Genomic DNA, 17518 nt, shown 5'->3' on the forward strand with positions numbered 1-17518 from the left:
TCTATTTGACCACAAAATTAAAAAATGGGGGATTGAGAAGAGCACATTAAAAAAAAAAAAAAAGGCAGTTCCTCAGAAAGAATCTTCTCCAATAAAGGGCTGGAAATTTAGCCAGGTAATTGTAGAATTAGAAAAATTACCATTTTGTGAGAAAACAAATGTAATCCACCTCCCTTTGGTGACACTGAAAAATAAGGCGGCTCACATAGAAACAGATTTTTTCCTGTTGATCCTGCCCTGTTTTCTGAAACGTTCTCTCCTCCCACCCAGGGGTTGCTGTGGCCCTGAAGCAAGCCATGACTCCGGAGTTCATAGCTTATCAGCACCAGGTGGTGGCCAACTGCAAGGCCCTGTCCCAGGCCCTAACGGAGCTGGGCTACAGCATAGTGACAGGTACGCACAGAAGCAATGTTGTGCCATGTGGCCGGTCCACAGGTGCCCTTCCTTGTGGGGGCATTAAGCCTGGCACCCCACTTATCCCAGTATGGGGTGGCCAATGGGGCAGTCAACCGGTTTCTGCCACTGTAGCTGGGTGAGGGCTTGGGACCACCCCAGAAGTCAGCACACCCTCAGGCTGGAGGGCCTCCTGTCCGGTCTCCCCCTTTCTCACAGTGCCAGACACCTTCTCCATGTGCCATGATGACGGTCATGGTAGCTGGTGTTTGTTACCTGGCTCTGAAAGATGGGCACGTGCTTATGTATGACATAAGGGGCTTAGGTTGAGAGAAGGCTAAAGGCCACACAGCTAGTATGTGGCAGGGCTGGGATTTGGAACAAGGCCTGGCTGTGGTGCCTTTCTATAGAGAAATGCCTCACACCTTCCCATGGAAGGGTCTCCTCCTGAGGGTGAGGTCAGTGTTGCGGTTGCGCAAGCTTGGACGTGCACACGAGTCACCTGGGCTCTGGTTAAAATGCGGGTTCTGATTCTCTAGGTCTGGGTTGGGGGACCCAAGTCTCTGCATTTCTAACCAGATGCCAGGTGATGCTGATGCTGGTGGTCTGGGGACCACACTTTGAGTTACTAGGATGTAAGCCAAACTCCCTCCGGCCCCAGGCATCCAATAACAGCCTTGGCAGCCCGGTGGTGACTTGGGGGAGAAGGTCTCCCACCTGTGTGGCCTCCCAGGCCTGCTTTCACTCTGGTCACTGTCTTTTTCTTGTTCCCTGCAGACATGGCCCAGTGCAACAAAGCAGGTAACAGTGGCAATAACAGCAGCCCACATTTGTGAGTGCCAGCACCGTGCCAAGGACAATACACAGTATCTTATTTAGGCTTCCTGACAACCTCGTGAACTACTGGTCTGTTTTGCAAATGGGCATCGGAGGCTCAAAAATGTTGAGCTCCCTGACTGTAGCTATGCAGCAAAGCTGAGACTTACACTCTGCGCCCCGAGGCTACAGAGCAAAGCTATTGATTAGAGTCAGCTGCATCTTGGTCATCCCTGAAACACACCCCAGTGGCCAAGCAAGAGCACCACTGTCACCTGTTCAAGATGCCTGGTATAACAACAGTTCAAAGTGGAAAGATCCAGGGGCTTGGAAAACAGGCCAAAGTGTGGTTGGACCCCTGCATGACCGTGGACCAGTTCCACCAAGGTCTCTTAGCCTCCGTAGCATCATCTGTCCACTTCACCGGGGGAGGGGTGAAGTATGTGACAGTGCTAGCCAGGCGAGCGTGGCTGCTGCACCACCTGCATGCTCCCCTGACCAGGCACAGAGGTGGCCTCTGACAGATTTCCGAGACACAGGAAATGGCCAATTGTAATCTGTCTAGGAGAAAACAAACCACAAAGGACGCTGAGCAAACTGTCAGGCCCTCTGGTCCTCTGTGTCACTAGAGTGGACATTTTACCCATCAGCTTCATCCTTCCTCTGTATGATTGATTACCTTGTTTTACTGTGTCCTTTCAAATTCTTAGCTCCTGGGGCATCTTTTCTTTAGCTGCTGTTATTAGCCGCTATTGAGTCAGCCTCTGACTCATGGAGACCCCATGCACAATTGAAAGAAATGCTGCCTTGTCCTGTGCCATCTCCATGATTGGTTGCAGATCAGACCATTATAATCTGTAGGGTTTTCACTGGCTGATTTTTGGAAGTAGATCACCAGGCCTTTCTTTCTAGTCCATCTTAGGTTGAAAGCTCCGTTGAAACCCATTCAGCATGATAGCAACACCAAAGCCTCCACAACAGATGGATGGTGGCTTGCACATTGACCAGGAATGAAACCCAGGTCTCCCTGAGAATTCTACCACTGAATCACCACTGCCTCCTTTTTTCTAGCAGGGGATTAAAATCTTGGAGAGCATGTGGTGGGTATGCTCACTCCCTTCACCTCATCTGCTGCAGCCTCCATCGCTCCCTGCCCGTGCTTCTTAGGTACTTCTTCACCAGGCAGAGTCAGCCTTCTGCATTTTCTGCATGTCCAACTTTGTTTTCAGGTGGTTCTGACAACCATTTGATCCTTGTGGATCTCCGTTCCAAAGGCACTGATGGTGGAAGGGCTGAGAAGGTGCTAGAAGCCTGTTCTATTGCCTGTAACAAGAACACCTGCCCAGGTGAGAATCCTTGGCCTTCCTTTCATCACCTGTCTGCCTTTTTTCTGGGCCAAGATACTTCGCCTCAGGGAGACATAAGGTGATCTGAGGGGTCTGATACACCATTCTGGATGGGGACTGAATCCAGGCTGTCTTCCAGCCTCTCCTGCAGACTCAGCCCTCACCCCAGCAGTTGGAGATACATCCCAGGCCCTGCCAGATGTTAGCCTCGTTTTCAGAGCAAGGGCCACGTCACAGGAGATGACTTTGCTGTTTAAAAATGACGGACCAAAACGCACTTCTCTCCCCCCGTCTGTGATGCCTTGGGCCCTGCCCCTAGTTTTTGGGTCAGTGGTACTATTCTTGCTAGGTCAAGCCAGTACCCTCGAGCCAGCTCTTGCCCAAGCATACTCTGTAAATGCTGAGTGGCGAGTTGGGTGTGGGTTAGGGACAGAATCCCATTTATCTCAAAGGTGACAAAAGTGCACTGCGGCCCAGTGGACTAAGACTGGGGACCCCAGCACTGACATCCCGAGGATTCTTGGAAGAAGACTTCCACCAAGTAGCCCACTTTATCCACAGAGGTAAGGATAAAATTTGGGAGTTTGCCACATTTTATTGGGTACCTGAAGGCTCTAATTGTGACCATGGGTGGTGCAGAAACAGCCACTGAGGGACATTGCTGTCTCCAGGCCAAGTGTTTGTTGGGTACAGGAGACAGCAAAAATCATTCAGCAAGCCATCCTTAGAGGCTTATACATTTCCTGATGTCTGCCCAAGGAAGAGTGCCTGTAAGAATCCCTGCTGAGGTAAATGTTAGTATCTTTGAGTGTATTACACTCACCAGCTGTGGGGGACATTTTGACAATTGTGCTTTGGACTCAGGCCCTTGTCTTCCCCCCTAGTCTAGCATAGGGCATGAACCATGCTTTTCTCCCACTTTGTGGCCTGTGGCCTCAGCAGAGCCACACCCTACTGCTAGCCAGATGCTCATTTGTGTCTTGCTACACAGGGATAGAGCTGACACTGCAGATTCAGAAGGACATCGGTGCCAAGGCTACCTTGAAGGAATTCAAGGAGAAGCTAGCAGGCGATGAGAAGCACCAGACTGCCATCAGGGCTCTCCGGGAGGATGTGGAGAACTTTGCTTCCCTCTTCCCTCTGCCTGGCCTGCCTGACTTCTGAAGGGGCTGCCTACCCACCCCCGAGCAGCACAGAGCCGGGGGGGCAGGCACTGCCAAGGAGCCACTTGCTCAGGGCCAGAGAAGAGCTGCCCTACTGGGGACCGTGTTCGCCTCTTTGTGCCCTTGGAGGGGTTCCATTTTGAACCTTCTTCATGTGTCTTCACTAATCAAAATGTGTTTAGAGCCCATTGTTAGTACTCTGTGACAGGTTAAGCGTTCGATCTGAACTTTTACTTTCTCAAACAGCTACACCTAATTCCTCTGGACAAATGAAATACTGTTTAGCCATTTAGCCTTAATTCATTTGGATGGACAGTGGTATAGGGCAAAACTATTAGACTCCAGTAATTGTACTTATCCTTCTGATAGTCACTGGGCTTTCTCCTAACCTGCTGTGGCAGACAGCAAACCCAAAGCTAATAGCTTCTAAAAGCTGCCCACTGTTAATGTTTTGTTACCTGGTGGGGTGCCAAAAGGAAAGCTGAATTTTGACCATCCTAAAGAAAGTTCTTCAGACACTGCTGTTGTGTGCTTTAAACCAGAACCGAAGTTAGACAGGCCACACGAGGCACCCCCCCAAGAGGTGGCAGGGCTGCTGTCAGCAGCTGAGAGGGTGCTGTGTCTGAGGTATCCTTTGCCCTCCACACCTGGGGCTGGTGGGAGAGCACCAGTGTGCCCCAGTACCATCCCCTCCAGAAAGCCCCTCCCCACAATCACAGGTCTGAGAGGCAGTCAGCAGCCCCAGAGCTAGCTCCCTCCTGTAATTAGGCACCAAACATCACCTTCCCAAACAAACTTTATTTCTCACAAAGCTGAAGTGCAAAACTTGGATGACCATTTCTAATAAGCACAGTAAGTTTTTAACCACAGAATGTCTACAGGAATTGTACCTTTAAAAATACAACCAATTTTTTTTATTTCAAAAATATCTGAACTCAAATAAATTAATTTTCTTAAAAAGTACACTTCTCATACTATTTGGCATTTACTCTGGTTGAACTCTTGTTCAGCAACACCGATAAAATGGTACCACACGTCAGCTGAACGATTCCATCAGCCACTTGTGGGAGCTGCTGCTTGCATGGTGACAGTCACAAACAGACAGGGGAACATGCAGTAATAAAATAGCTTTCTTAAAAAATAACAGGAATTCACCACAGACTGCTTTTCACTGCCACCTTGAAGGCAGCATTTATCTCAACTGAGCCTGTGTGTCCACTGACCCAGTGCACTGAGCGGCAGCAGGGGTACCCTGCGGCCCTGCCTTCCTGGCACTCCCTGCAGCCTGGGCCTAGCTGCTGTTGGTGCTCGCTCAAGTGGGGCCGGCGCAGGTGCTGCAGTCACCCAGTGTGCTGGATGTGGTCCCAGGCTCTGTTTTCGGCCTCCACTTGGGAGCCGTTTTGCTGCTGAAACATGTAATTTTGGGACTCCTCCCCAACTGAGGGTAAATGGATGTATCCAAGGCCCCCTACTACACAGGACCGAGTTCATCTCCTTCATATTGGGTGGAACAACTGACTCCCAGCAAGCCCAGGCCCCATGCCTACAGGTGGGTTTGCTAAGTGTTCCTTCCATTACCTTCATCGTTTGCCTTCCTGTAGCTTGAACCAAACCTTATCTGACAGAACCAGACTATATGAGATGGCCCCAAGGAGAGAGCCCAGGAGAATGTCTGGTGCCAGACGTTATCAGTTCTTTGCTTTCCAGCTAGAAGTAGAAATCCAGGGCTCTTTGCTTTTGAGGTCTGTAAAGATCCCAGTTTTACCACTTTCTATCACAGTGGTGGGGAAAAGCCAGACAGCGGACTGGTTTGCCTGAGGGAGGCGGGAGGCAAAGGAGGAGATGCCTGATTGCTCCCCAAGGGAGCCAGTTCATCCCATGCTAGACATGCCCACCATGAATTCTCCATCAGCTTGAGACTGTGCTGCCAGTCCTGCAGACAGACGACGGCGTGACACTAGAAGCTGGCTGGACATGCAACGCTGGGGCTGGGGGAGGGGAGTGTGCGTTCCACATGGATAGGACGTGGGCAGTCACTGCATGTAAGATGTCCAGCGAGCAGAGAGCTCTTTGCCTTGAGCAACACTGCGGGAGCTGCAGCAGCCCCAGCCGGGTGCTGGGGGGCGTCCACAGGCCTCTCTGGGATTTTGAGATGTAATTTGTTTGGGGTTGAGTTGACAGTGCTTTGGACACAGCAATGCTTTGAAACAGAAATTACAGGCTAGGTGGGGATGGCAGGTGAGCTGCCGTGGGCCATTCCTAAGGCCTGTGCAATGCGTGTAACTGCCAGCCTTGTGGTAAACTATGGAGAAGTCACAACTGCTAAAATCCTAAATTTCCACCATGGGAGTGAGGCTCCTAGGGGAACAGGTGAGGCAGAAGCTCAGGCCAGTGTCACACACGTCACAAAGGCCAGAAAAGGCCTTCAGTTCTCTAAAATGGGGCTTCTGAAAACCATTAGTGCATACTGCTGGCCTGATCAGGTTTTTAACTTGGGCTGTTTTTATAAAAAGGGGGTTGGGGAAGTGGTAATGGCTTATAGGTGAAGCTGAAACAGACCTCAGACAAGAATAAAGCTTCAATGCCTGGGCCTTCAACATGATACCTATGACTGAAGAAGTCATTAGGGGCACTAATACCTATTTTCTGGAAGTGGTGTTTTTAGATGGTTTATAAAACTCATTAACCTATTACTAAAGCAAAAACCTCAAATGAAAATTCTTCAAGAGATTAGCCCCATTGCATAGGTCTCCCCACCACCAACAGCCATAAGTACAAGACTTTTCTAGTAGGTTCAAGTTTTCCAAAGTGGAGCAGGGCTGGGAGGGCGCAGAGCGTCAGAGTATCAGACATCTCTGCCTCAACTATGACTCAGGTCTAGTACCTTCAATATCCCTTTAAGGACTAGCATACTCTGCATCAAGTAATCCTTTGAAACTGCCACTCTGAAAAGGTACCCTAACCAAAATTTCAGTCCTGGAGTTCAGCCACTATTCAGTGACACCACCTTCACTTCTGAGAGCAAACAGTTTGAGTGAGCTGCTCCCGGTTTGCTCCTTCTGTAGCTGGCTCCACCCAGGAGACGTGGCTCTGTCACCCTGACTGGTCTTTTGCCTGAGAGTCCTGAGAACCTTCTGAACCGTCCTCGAGGCTAAGCCTCCAAGCAAATACCCACTGAAGCGGACTTCTACTTAAGATCAGTGTAATGCATTGCTTCAGCTTCTAGAAGGCCAATTGCTCTTGCGATTCAGCATCTGCCAGAAACTGACCTGCTGCCTCGACCAGCTTCCCAAGTGAGAAGCAGCATTAACTGCAGGTTTCCACACTAGTGTAAAAACACAGGGACAAAACAGCAGCGGCAGTATCAATGAACACCTGTCCATTTTCTTGTCATTTGGGCGCCACAGACCTTTCTTCCCTTTAAGACAAAATACTGCGCTGCTGCAACCTTGGATGCCTAAGTAGACAGCTGTTAACCACCCAGTTAGAAAATGAAGCAGCACTTAAAACACCAGGGAGGGGGCGTGGAGACAGGCAGAGGGAGACAGAAGAACTGGCTTTCTATGCAGCCTTCTTCACGTGCAAACAATGGATACTTCACATTTAAAAACTGCCAAGACATTGCTGGCAACTTCTGTCTCTGAAAATGCACAGCGCAGGCACAGGTACAAAGAAACTGATGAGGCGTGGGCAACGCCATCCGCCACAAAAGGGTCTTGGTCGAAGCCTCATGTGCAAAGCCACAGCCCTCTGAGGGGAGAGGGGGTGCCAGCAGGCACGCTCCTTCTGTGCAGACACCTGTGTGACGGAGGATCACAGGGCGCTGGGAGGCAAACCCTCCCTGGTCCTGTGTGGCTGCCCTCAGTGACCTCAACGGTGCTCCCAAAGCTGACAGTGGGGCTGGGTGTCAGCAGCAGGACCCAAGCAACACTAAAGGCAGTGCCTAGTCTGTGCATATATGTACGAGTGCCCAGGAGCAACCGCTGTGGCTGATTCAGGCCCCTGTGACCACCTTTTTCTTGGAACAAATTAAAAAGAAGCAGTAACATCCAGAGTATTCCTACTTGTGGGGAAAAACAGTTTCTGAAAAAAGGTGTAAATTCTTCTTGCAGGAAACTTTTCCTTAAGCCCCAGGGAGGAGGGGGCCTGCGGGGGTGGTGGTCAGGGTGGGAGGCGGTGGGGTAGATGAACAGAGGCTTTTCCTTTTTTCAGTCTCAAAACGCCTTCTGTGGAGGTGGGACTCGGGGGGGAGGGCAGTAGAAGCATGGAGAGGAGCCTGGCTTCTGCAGGAAACCCCTCCCAAGATTACTGCTGCTGGGTGGGCTCATACCCCATTGGCCAGGCAGACAGAATGCTGCTGCCACCTTGTCAACAAGACCCCGTACGAGGTAGTACCATGGTTGCAAAGGGTTGATGGGGTGAGGGGACTGCATTGGAGGGGGAACATGACTTCTGCTGAATCTGAACATTTCTGCAGACCTTTCTCAGGAGAAAAACGATGGCTCGATCTGTCCAGAAAAGGCAGTGGGCTGTCCCCAGGAGAGCACAGTGGTGACTGCACGGGCAAGCCAGCCCCACCCTGTGTACTGGGTATCTGTCTACCTCCGAGTGGTGCCTTTCCCAGCAGGGACCAGCAGCTCAGCTCCTGCAGTCATTTCTACTGACAGTGTACCAGCATGTCTCCCTGGGTGAGGCAGCGAGGGTAAGGGTGCTCTCTCTCTTGTCCTCTGCAGCCTTGGGGCCCAGGAAGCTGGTGGTGCGCCTGCCCCTCCTCCTCACTTGTTCAGGGGCCTCCAGCTGGGTCTGAATGAGGCCAAGTGTGTTTTGTCGTCCTGGGTCAACAAGTGCTGAATGTGGCTGTGTGCTCCGTCCACCTAGGCTCTGGTCTCCCGCTCTTCCCCACCCACCTGAGGGACGCTGGCTCTTCTGCCCTGGCTGCCAGTCCTTGGGAAGACAGGAGCCACTCCCAATCTTGGGCCATTCTGTACCTGGCACCAGGAGGGGCTGTTATTGCCCCTCCAGATGCCTTCCGAGAGACCCAGCCTCTCATCTCTGCCCATGCTCAACACTCAAGCTGCCCAGAGTCATCAGTCATGGTGGCCACCTTGATTTCCTTCCCACCGACAACACAAGTCTAAACAGTCAAGCTTAGACAACTGCTTGGTCATGCCAACCACCTCCCCCCTAAACCCCTCTGCCCTGAGTCAGAGGTCTTTGTCACAGTAGCTGGGACCAATCTCAGATTTTATACAAAAAGCTGGGGACATAGTCAAACCTGAGCACGGGGTGGCTGGTCCCAGGAGACTCCTGCATGTACTGCAGCTTTAGCAGCTCGGCCAGGTACTGGACCACCTTGACATCCTCATTCACCAGACCCAGGTTCAGCTTCAGGAAGCTCACCTGGCGACTGGCCACCAGTTCCTGTGTTTCCCGGTTGTGCGCAGGCAGATGCAGGTGGTGGCAGAAGGTGTAGAGGAAGGCCTTGGAACAGAGCTGGGTGAGCATGCTCTGGACGTGCATGTAGTAAGTGCTGCCCCGCTTGATTTGGGTGCGATGGTCTGCCAGCCGGGGCACAAGGGTACCTCTGTACATGGGGCAACGCAGGGTCTTGTTATCCAGATCCAGGATGCTCGTATAGCGGCTATAGCGGCTCAAGGCCTGGAGGGTGCCAGCGCTGGCAGGAGAGGCCACTCTGAAACAGACAGGCAAAGGTCAGCAGGAAGAGAAGTGCAGGAAGACGGAGGCTGAGCCTGGGAGGTGTGAGCATTCTGACTCCAGGCCAGCTCCGCCCAGCCAGCACTTATTGGCTCTTTCTGGAATACAAATCTGATTATCACACTGTTCTATGGCTCCTCACCACCCTCATGATGGTGGCTGAACACCTTGGCATAGCCCACAAGCCCTTCCCGGACTGACTCCTGCCAGCTTCTGAGGCCTCATCCATTACCTCCCCACATGGACCCACCTTTGAGCCACGGCCAGCCTTCTGCAGGGCCCCCAAATCACTGAACTGTTTACTTTGCCTGGAATGCCCTTCTTCCCTTTTGTACTTGGTTTATACCAGTTGGTCAATAAGAACTTTTTCAGCCTTCCCTGATCCCTCAATCTGGAATAAATGCCCCCCTTGTGTGCACCTCTGCTTCCTTGCTGTGTGACCTTGGTCACATTCTTGAACCTCTCAGAGCCTCATCTACAAGATGGAGGTAACAGAACCTACCTCATGGGGATGCTGCTGGGATTAAATGAGTTGTGGTGAGAGAAGTGTCTGGCCCTCAGTAGCAGCTAAATGCTAGCTGTGGTTGCCACTATTACTACTCATAGCCTGACACTTCCCAGGGTAGGCACTGCTGCTTACCTGTCTCTCCATGGAGCACCAGGGTTGAGTCTGCCTTGGCCTAATGGCCCCCACTGCCTAGTACGGGCAGGAAGCATAGTTCCACGAGAAGAGAAAGTTGATGTGGTCAGCCTCAGTAAGCTGGTTCTTAACAAGCCTCCTCTAGATCAGTTTTCCAGAGCTGGGATTACCCTGTACAGTCTGGCAAATGGCTGGCTGACCAGATTGCACAGACTATCACACCTCAGAAATTTAAGAGCTTGTGTTAGGTATAACGTATCTTTTAAAAGAGTTGACAGTAACTTGGAGCCAAAATAGTCTCACAACATTTTTTCCTTTTGGGTTTTATTATCTTTTCAAATATTTAATAATCATTACTGAACACCTGCTATATACCAGGCACTGACCTGGGGGCTGTGAATGGAATAAAAAGGACCCTGGAATTCTTGTCCTGAGCAAGCTCAGTGTGGTTGGGAAGAGAGCTGCATGCAAGTACCCTGATGGGAAGAGGGACATGGCCAAGGTCTCCTGAGACACCTTGAGAAAATCAAAGGGGGGTCATGGAGGAGCTGGCACTGGAGGTAGGCCTTGAAAGCAGGGTGGGCTCTGGGAGAGGGAGAAGGCATTTCAGATCCAGGAAAGCACAAGCTCAAGGTCCCAGAGGTGGGAGGCAGAGACCTGCACAGGCCGGGCATCTGAGAGCACAGCAAAACAGGGCCCTATCGGCATCCCTAAAAGTCGCCCATGGCTCTACACTGACTCAGCACCCTTATCTGCACCAGGCTATAGATAGCACATATGTGAGCCCTCTCAACAACTCCAGGAGGTGGGTGCTGCAGGCTCCACCTACAGAGGCACCACAGGATCCGGTGAATGCAGGAGCGAGACGACTGGGCCACATTCGCACAGCTGCTGGAGCAGCCCAGGGCTGGAGCTCACAGCACCCCCTGCCCCCTCTCTAATGGGCAGGCCACACTGCCACGGACTTTAACCTCGTGATGCTTCCCCTCCACTGCTCACCTCCCCCTGGGGTTTCTCTGCACTGCACTGGCAGGGGAGCTGCAGCAAGTGCAATGCCTACTCTACTTCTGGCCCCTCAGCTGATCCTCAGTGACATGTTCCCCAGGGACCCCGATCCATCGCCCCCATGCCTGAACAGGACCCTCTGGAGGCAGACATCCCCAGTTCCTAATACCGGAGCACACTCGGGTTTGAGAAGGGAAATTTAACCAGAGAAATAATCACTCACTCTCCCACTTGGGATTCTTTGCAAAGATCTCAATTCACTGGACCTCTGGCTTTTGCAGGAAAGAATGTTTAAAAAATCTGTTTTCCAGGCTACTCTCTGAAGGCTGGTGGGTGAGAACCACATGCAGCCTCTGTGCAACTGGCCTGCGTCCCCTACTTGGATCTCAGAGGAGACCAGTCAGTAGGGGTCAGATGCAAGAGGCCCTTCAACAGACTTTATTACAGGGTAGATCTCCTCAGCTCCAGCTGCAGCTGAGCAAACAGCCTCAGACAGGCCAAGGTGCCGACTCCAGGTCCCACAGCAGTGACGGGGCTGGGTTGGGGCTGATCCTGGAGGCCACGCTCTTCCTGTCACCACTGCCATGATTAACTCACCTTGTAATTCTGGCACTAAGTACAGTGCCTGGCACTCAGCAGACCTCAGTAAATATTTGAGAAATGATCACTCAAAGACCCAAGCCTCTTACTTCCTACAGAGCAACTGAAGCCTACAGTGCTGGGGCGACATGCCAGAATGTACCCCGTGAATGAACTGGTGTTAGAGCTGGGACCAGAACACACCCTCTCTGGTGGCCCAGCACCCACATGACCTTCAGTAGATTCTCAACAAGCCCTGATAGGGTAATGCATTGGCTTAAATCAGACACGACTACCCCAGGTAAAACCTAACTCAGCAAGGGCTAGGGAAAGCTCCAGGGGAGTTCCACAGGAGATAATACACCTCATTAATCTTCAGGATTAATGAGAAAGTAGGAATATTAGAAGAATTCCTAACTGTTGATTAAGGTCTTGAAGAAATTCATTTGACCCTTTCCACGTAATGTGAGGAAAACAAAGTCAGGAGAGACCTTAATGATCACCTAGTTCAACGGCTTTCTTTTACAAACAAGGAATATGGGGCTCAGAGAAGGGAAGTGCCTCGTTCAGGGCCACAAAATGAGGAAACTGAACACGGTGAATACACAGAGGGAAAGTGCCCCTTAGCAAGGCTTAACTCGTTGAGCAGTATTTGGAAACACAAAAGGAATCTCTCAAAGCAGATATCAGTAGCATGGGGAGATGAAACCTAACATACTCAGAGAGCGGAAGAAGGGACTGGTCACGGCATTTCCTTATTCAGACAGGCTCCTCGGGCAAACAGAACAGCGAGGGCCAGAGGACACCCTGCCGTCCCTATGTGACAGCTGCCCTGAGGACACCCTGCCGTCTCTCTGGGATAGCTGCCTCCTCTGAAGATGCCCTGCCATCCCTCTGTGACAGCTGCCCTCTCCGAGGACGCCCTGCCATCCCTCTGTGACAGCTGCCCTCTGTGACGGCTGCCCTCTATGAGGATGCCCTGCCGTCCCTCTGTGACAGCTGCCCTCTCAGAGAAAGATCACAGCCTCTGAGGAGCAAATCGTTTACAGGAAGGACCTGCAGTCCACTTGCTCCCAAACTTTGCTGTACATAGAAAAATTTCATTTCTTACCCCAGCCCAATCGATTCAGAGTCTCTGGGGATGGTGGCCAGGAATTCGTGATTTAAAAAATTCTCATACAGCAGGGTTGGGAACCACTTAAGAACTGCAAGCCCTTCCCATGACAAACACAGAAGCTGAAGGCCAGGGGAGAATGATCTGCCAACAATAACACAGTGAGTTGCTGGGGAACCCCAGCTGGAAGCCACAGGTCCCTGAATCTGGGCCCACCTCACCCAAAGAGATGTGCATTTGAAGCCTCCACCATCTCTAACTGGACAGGGCCCTTCCCTACCACCTGTAACCAGTTACCTCTGCAGGCCAATAAGCTTCCACTTCTGAAAATCCGTAATGTGCAAAGGGGAGGAAACCCAGTGCTTCACAGGCTTGGCATAGCAGCCATAACTGGGGACAAAGATGGACAGCGCTGTCACGAGCTTCCTGACGATGGCCTCATCCTCCCCCAGGACCACAAGTGTCCTCCCGCTGAGCAGCGAGTAGATGGCGGGGTGGGCAAAGGGATACTGGCGGATGAATTTTAAGGCATTCTGGCCGGCCCTCTTTTTATGCCTCTCAGAAGAGGAGCCGGGGGGATGCACAGAGGGAGTCCTGTCTGAGCTGGTGGAGGCCACGCTGCTCACATAGCTGGTGGAGTCTGAATAGTTGTCCAGGCTGGTTTTACTGACATCCCGGCTGGCCAGCAGGCAGCTAGGGTCCAGCTCATAAGCCGGGAAGCTTTCGGAACTGTTGTCTTGGGAAGGGCTGACATTTTCCACTGCAAAGTCCACATGGAAGCCCTGGTCCTTCTGTCTATAGCTTTGTGGAGGGATGCTCACCACTCCATCATTGTCAGAGAGCTTGTGGGGAGGAGTGGGGAGTGGCATCAGCAAGTTGTCGCTTTCCTTCCCAATACAGCAAGAGGAGTCGGTGTGTGATGGGGTGTTTTCCAAGTTGCTCTCCTCTGCCTCCCCCAGATCCGGGGGGCTGATGCTTGCCTGGAAGTGGATGGCTCCCTCACTGTCATCTGCACATGTTTCCTCTTCGTTAATGGCACTTGGGTAGCTGGCCTTAAAGTCATCAGGGATGAGTGCCTCAGAGGGGCAAGTGCTGAGGACTTCAATACTGTCCTCACTAATGGTCCTCTGGCTAACCGCCTTGCTCCGGACCACCTGGGGGCTCAGCGGTACCGTGAGGCTGGCCTGGCTGTCAGATTTAGATAGCACAGAGGTGGACTTCTCGGTTCCTAGAACCTCAATGCTTTCACCACTGCTGATACTCCCTTTCATATCCATATCCAGGTAGTCCAAGTTCTCCTGCAAGTCAAAACTGCTCACTTCTGTCACCTCTGCTTCCTTGTACTCCTCATTTCCAAGTTCCTGCTCCATCTTGATCACCACAGACTCCACGCTGGACTTGTAAGAACCAACACTAATTAACACTTTGGGAATCAGACATTCTTCCAGAGACCTGGAAGGTGGCCTGTCTTGACCGGGCTCAAGGAGCACGCTACCTTGTTTCTCTACCATCCTGTCAACAACCTCCACAAAATCTTCAAAGAGAAAGTTTGTTATATGCTGTTGCTTTAGAAGGGCTCTGTCAATTTGGCTGGTCAGAAGGTAGCATAGGTCTCCTCTGAACATGTGCTCAATGTGGCTGAGCTGAGCCAGTGTCTGAGTGAAATACTCAGTGTCACAGAGCTCTTCCAAGGTCTTCAGCTTCTTGTCAAAACATTTGGTGGATTTTGCTTTGATGAGCTTGGGGGTGTAGGTTGGTCTGCAAGTGTAAACTTCTGTGTCAGCAGACTCATCAGGGTTAGAGGTAGTGGATGCCTGACCAGCCTGATCCTGCGTGTGCTCTGCCTCACCCGCACTCAAATCAGACCCCTTCGACTTCCGATATGGGTATGAACGAATCTGTTTCAGCAGGTCTTGATGTTCAATGATGGACTTCTCCACACTGGCCAGCTCATTGGCTTTCTCAATTGCCTGAGATGAATAAAAGCCTTTGTCATTGGCTTTCTTCTGAATCTCTGTTTCTGTGTGCAGCACTGTCCTGGTGTAATCCAAATCTTTAAGCTTTTTTTCAAGTTCCCCAGCAAATGCCTTCCTGTTGCCTGTCTTCAGGCATTCAGAGGCTTTAGAAAATTCAGCCGAAAGCTCCTGGAACTGCTGCATGATTTTGTGCTGGTCTGCTGAGATATAAGCCATGCAAAAGGGCCTCACGAAGCCACGGGCCTCCAGGTCGTACAGGGTAAGGTGGTGCACGTATGCAAAGGCTCCCTCCTTGGAGTCGCCCAGCACCACCTTGGAGTCCTCCACGAAGTTCAGCTTAGGGTAGGCAGAACCAGGGGGATGGCCCACGAACGAGGCCTGGTAATCCACAGACATGATCCGCAGGGAGAAATAATTGAGATCAAAAGTGCCAAAAACTTTGGTGTCATTGGGGATGGTCAGCAAGGGTTGGGGTCCCACTTGCTCGGAGAACTCAGAAATGAGGATGAAGTCCCGCGAGAACTTGGCCCCGGACAGTTTGGACCACGGGTTGGCTCCCTGGCTGGTGAAAGGGAACAGCGGCACCGAGTACTCCTCGGGCAGAGCCGGCTCATTGTAAGTCTCCTCCTCGTACTCGTCCTCTTTGGTGAAGGCCACCACATCAGGGGCGCTGATCATATTTCCAGATGTGAGGAGAGAACATGGAGAGGGTCTGGGAAAGAATGCAAGGGTAGTCAACGCGGGGACGCCGAGCCTCTGGAGTAGGAAACTAAGTCCTTGTGGCCGCCTTTGAGCCCTCAGGAATCCTAGGCTGCCTCACACACACTCGAGGACTCAAAACTCCCACACCCGGCTCAAAGGTGTAGCTTCTCCGGAGCCCTCGACGGCTTCATGAGCCCCAAGGCCTCAGGCCCAGAAGACCGGGGAAGCTGGTTACCCTCCTCCTCCCGCAGCGAGCGCGGCCGGCCCAAGGCACCTGCAGCGAGGTCTCCGGCACTGCCCTGACTCCACCGCGCCAGTAACAGCTGAGTCCGGAAAGGGTGCCTAACGCGGGACTACGGGCCGCCCCCACAGCTTGGGGGCAGAAACCGTTGCGGCTCCTTGGACGCCACAACCAGGGACCCGCTACCGCGGCGCCGCCATCTTTATGTCACATGACTCTCGGCGTCGGCGCCGCGTGACCCGGAAGTGCTCGCGGGGGGTTCCGAGTAGGCGCGGAAGATGGTGCGGAAGCGTGCGGCGGGGGCGGGACGGCCGAGCAGTGACGACTTCCCCGTACTAAGCAGATAGGCCGGCGGCACCGCCGGAAAGGAGAGTAGCGAGCGGGCGAAGGGGGCGCGTTCGTCCGCCGGCCCGGCGGTTGCCTGGCGGGCTGGTGGGGAGGCGGCCGGAACGCGAGTGGCTCCTGGGGGCGCTCGTCGCCTTAGCTGCGGGCGGCGGGCTGGCCTCAGCGCGGCTCCCCTAGCATGTACAGAGCTCAGGGATGATTTTTCCTGCCGCCCGCTGCGCGCGCCGGTGGCTGCCACGGGCCAGAGCACGCGCCTTGTCCCGCGCCGCCATGGAAGTGGCCTTCCGAGGGGTGCGGAAGGTCCTCTGTGTGGCCGAGAAAAACGACGCGGCCAAAGGCATCGCCGACTTGCTGTCCAACAGTCGCATGAGGCGGGTAAGAAAGCGCATTTCCGATCCGTTGTGCCCCGGAGGGCGGCCCGCGGACCGGCACACTGAGGTGGGCTTTTGGAGTAGAGATGGGGTCTATTGCTCTCATTTTTGGGTCCCGCCGCCGCCGCTCTCTGCGGACTATTGCAGTGGCCTCCTGTCTGGTTTCCCAGGCATCCGGCTTTCCTCAGATTGATGCTGTTGTTGAGTGCCGTCGAGTCGGCTCCGACTCATAGCGACTCTATGTATAACAGAACGGAACACTGCCAGGACTTGCGCCATCGTCATGATCATTGTCATGCTGGAGCCCATGGTTGCAGCCACTGTGTCAGTCCATCTCGTTGAGATTCTTTTTCTCGCTGACCATGTACTTTACCAAGCATAATGTTCTCCAGGAGCTAGTCCCTCTTGATGACGTGTCCAAAGTATGTGAGATGTAGTTTCGCTATCCTTGCTTCTAAGGATCATTCTGGCTGTGCTTCTTCCAAAACAGATTTGTTCATTTTTCTGGCAGTCCATGGTATATTCAGTACTCTCGAACACCATAACTCAAAGGCATCGATTATTTGGTTTTCCTTCTTCATCATCCAGCTTTGGCATATAGTTAGGACATTTGACTTATTTGCTTGAAAATCTTTGATCTCCCCCATCAGCCTTACTCAACTTGTCTGCTGTCAGAATCACCTGGGGCACTGGCTAGTCAGTGAAGTTTGGGACCTACTGACCCAACTCCTGTAACTTGGGCCTTAAGCCCTAAGGGGTTATTCCCCAGCTGAGCTAGCCCTTCCTGTGTTCTGCCACATCTCCTGTCCTCTGCAGCCTGCTGACAGGGCAGCTCTGTAGCAGGGGATCAACAGTGAAGTCAGTCCTCCATCTGCTCCTACAGAGTAATTCCAGAGACAGACACGTGAGACAGACAGAGCGTGTTCTAGACACACTGGAGGCATAGGGAAAAGGGAAGTTAAGAAAAGGCTTCATGAAGGAGGTGACATGGGGACCTTACTTTCTCAGACAGTGAAAGTAGATCCTGAAATGGTTTTCTGAAGAATTTCTAAGAGCTTGGGGTGAAGCTCCTTGCTTCTTTTTCTTTCTAGACTCCAGAGTCCCCAGACTGG

The 17518-nt window shown here is 52.4% G+C and overlaps 3 protein-coding genes across 6 annotated transcripts in view; 2 read left to right on the forward strand and 1 right to left on the reverse strand.

Annotated features, from left to right (window-relative positions):
• The window catches only part of SHMT1 (serine hydroxymethyltransferase 1), a 28738-nt gene extending 25012 nt beyond the window's left edge, over positions 1–3726 (forward strand). Inside the window, exons 9-13 of one of the 3 annotated variants that reach the window (XM_049874717.1) lie at positions 271–393; positions 1171–1194; positions 2439–2555; positions 3008–3118; positions 3547–3726. In XM_049874717.1, coding sequence (XP_049730674.1) covers positions 271–393; positions 1171–1194; positions 2439–2555; positions 3008–3118; positions 3547–3719 — 548 coding nt within the window. In that variant the 3' untranslated portion in view covers positions 3720–3726. Of the gene's footprint in view, positions 1–270; positions 394–1170; positions 1597–2438; positions 2556–3007; positions 3119–3546 lie in introns of those variants that run through there. The other 2 variants (XM_049874718.1, XR_007516211.1) reach the window with 2 other exon arrangements.
• A 1077-nt stretch (positions 3727–4803) lies between these two features.
• Positions 4804–15930, reverse strand: SMCR8 (SMCR8-C9orf72 complex subunit). The gene is made up of 2 exons (XM_049874716.1): positions 13069–15930; positions 4804–9410 (listed from the first exon to the last, which is right to left on the reverse strand). Exons 1-2 carry the CDS (start codon positions 15423–15425, stop codon positions 8957–8959), a joined length of 2811 nt encoding a protein of 936 aa, XP_049730673.1. The 5' UTR covers positions 15426–15930; the 3' UTR covers positions 4804–8956.
• Positions 15931–15961: 31 nt separating this feature from the next.
• Positions 15962–17518, forward strand: part of TOP3A (DNA topoisomerase III alpha) — a 47553-nt gene continuing 45996 nt past the window's right edge. For both annotated transcript variants that reach the window (XM_049874712.1, XM_049874713.1), the window contains exon 1: positions 15962–16410. In XM_049874712.1, the coding sequence (XP_049730669.1) occupies positions 16231–16410 (180 nt within the window). In that variant the 5' untranslated portion in view covers positions 15962–16230. The remainder of the gene's footprint in view (positions 16411–17518) is intronic.

This window comes from Elephas maximus, chromosome 2 (genome assembly GCF_024166365.1).
Source record: "Elephas maximus indicus isolate mEleMax1 chromosome 2, mEleMax1 primary haplotype, whole genome shotgun sequence".
Lineage (NCBI taxonomy): Eukaryota > Metazoa > Chordata > Mammalia > Proboscidea > Elephantidae > Elephas > Elephas maximus.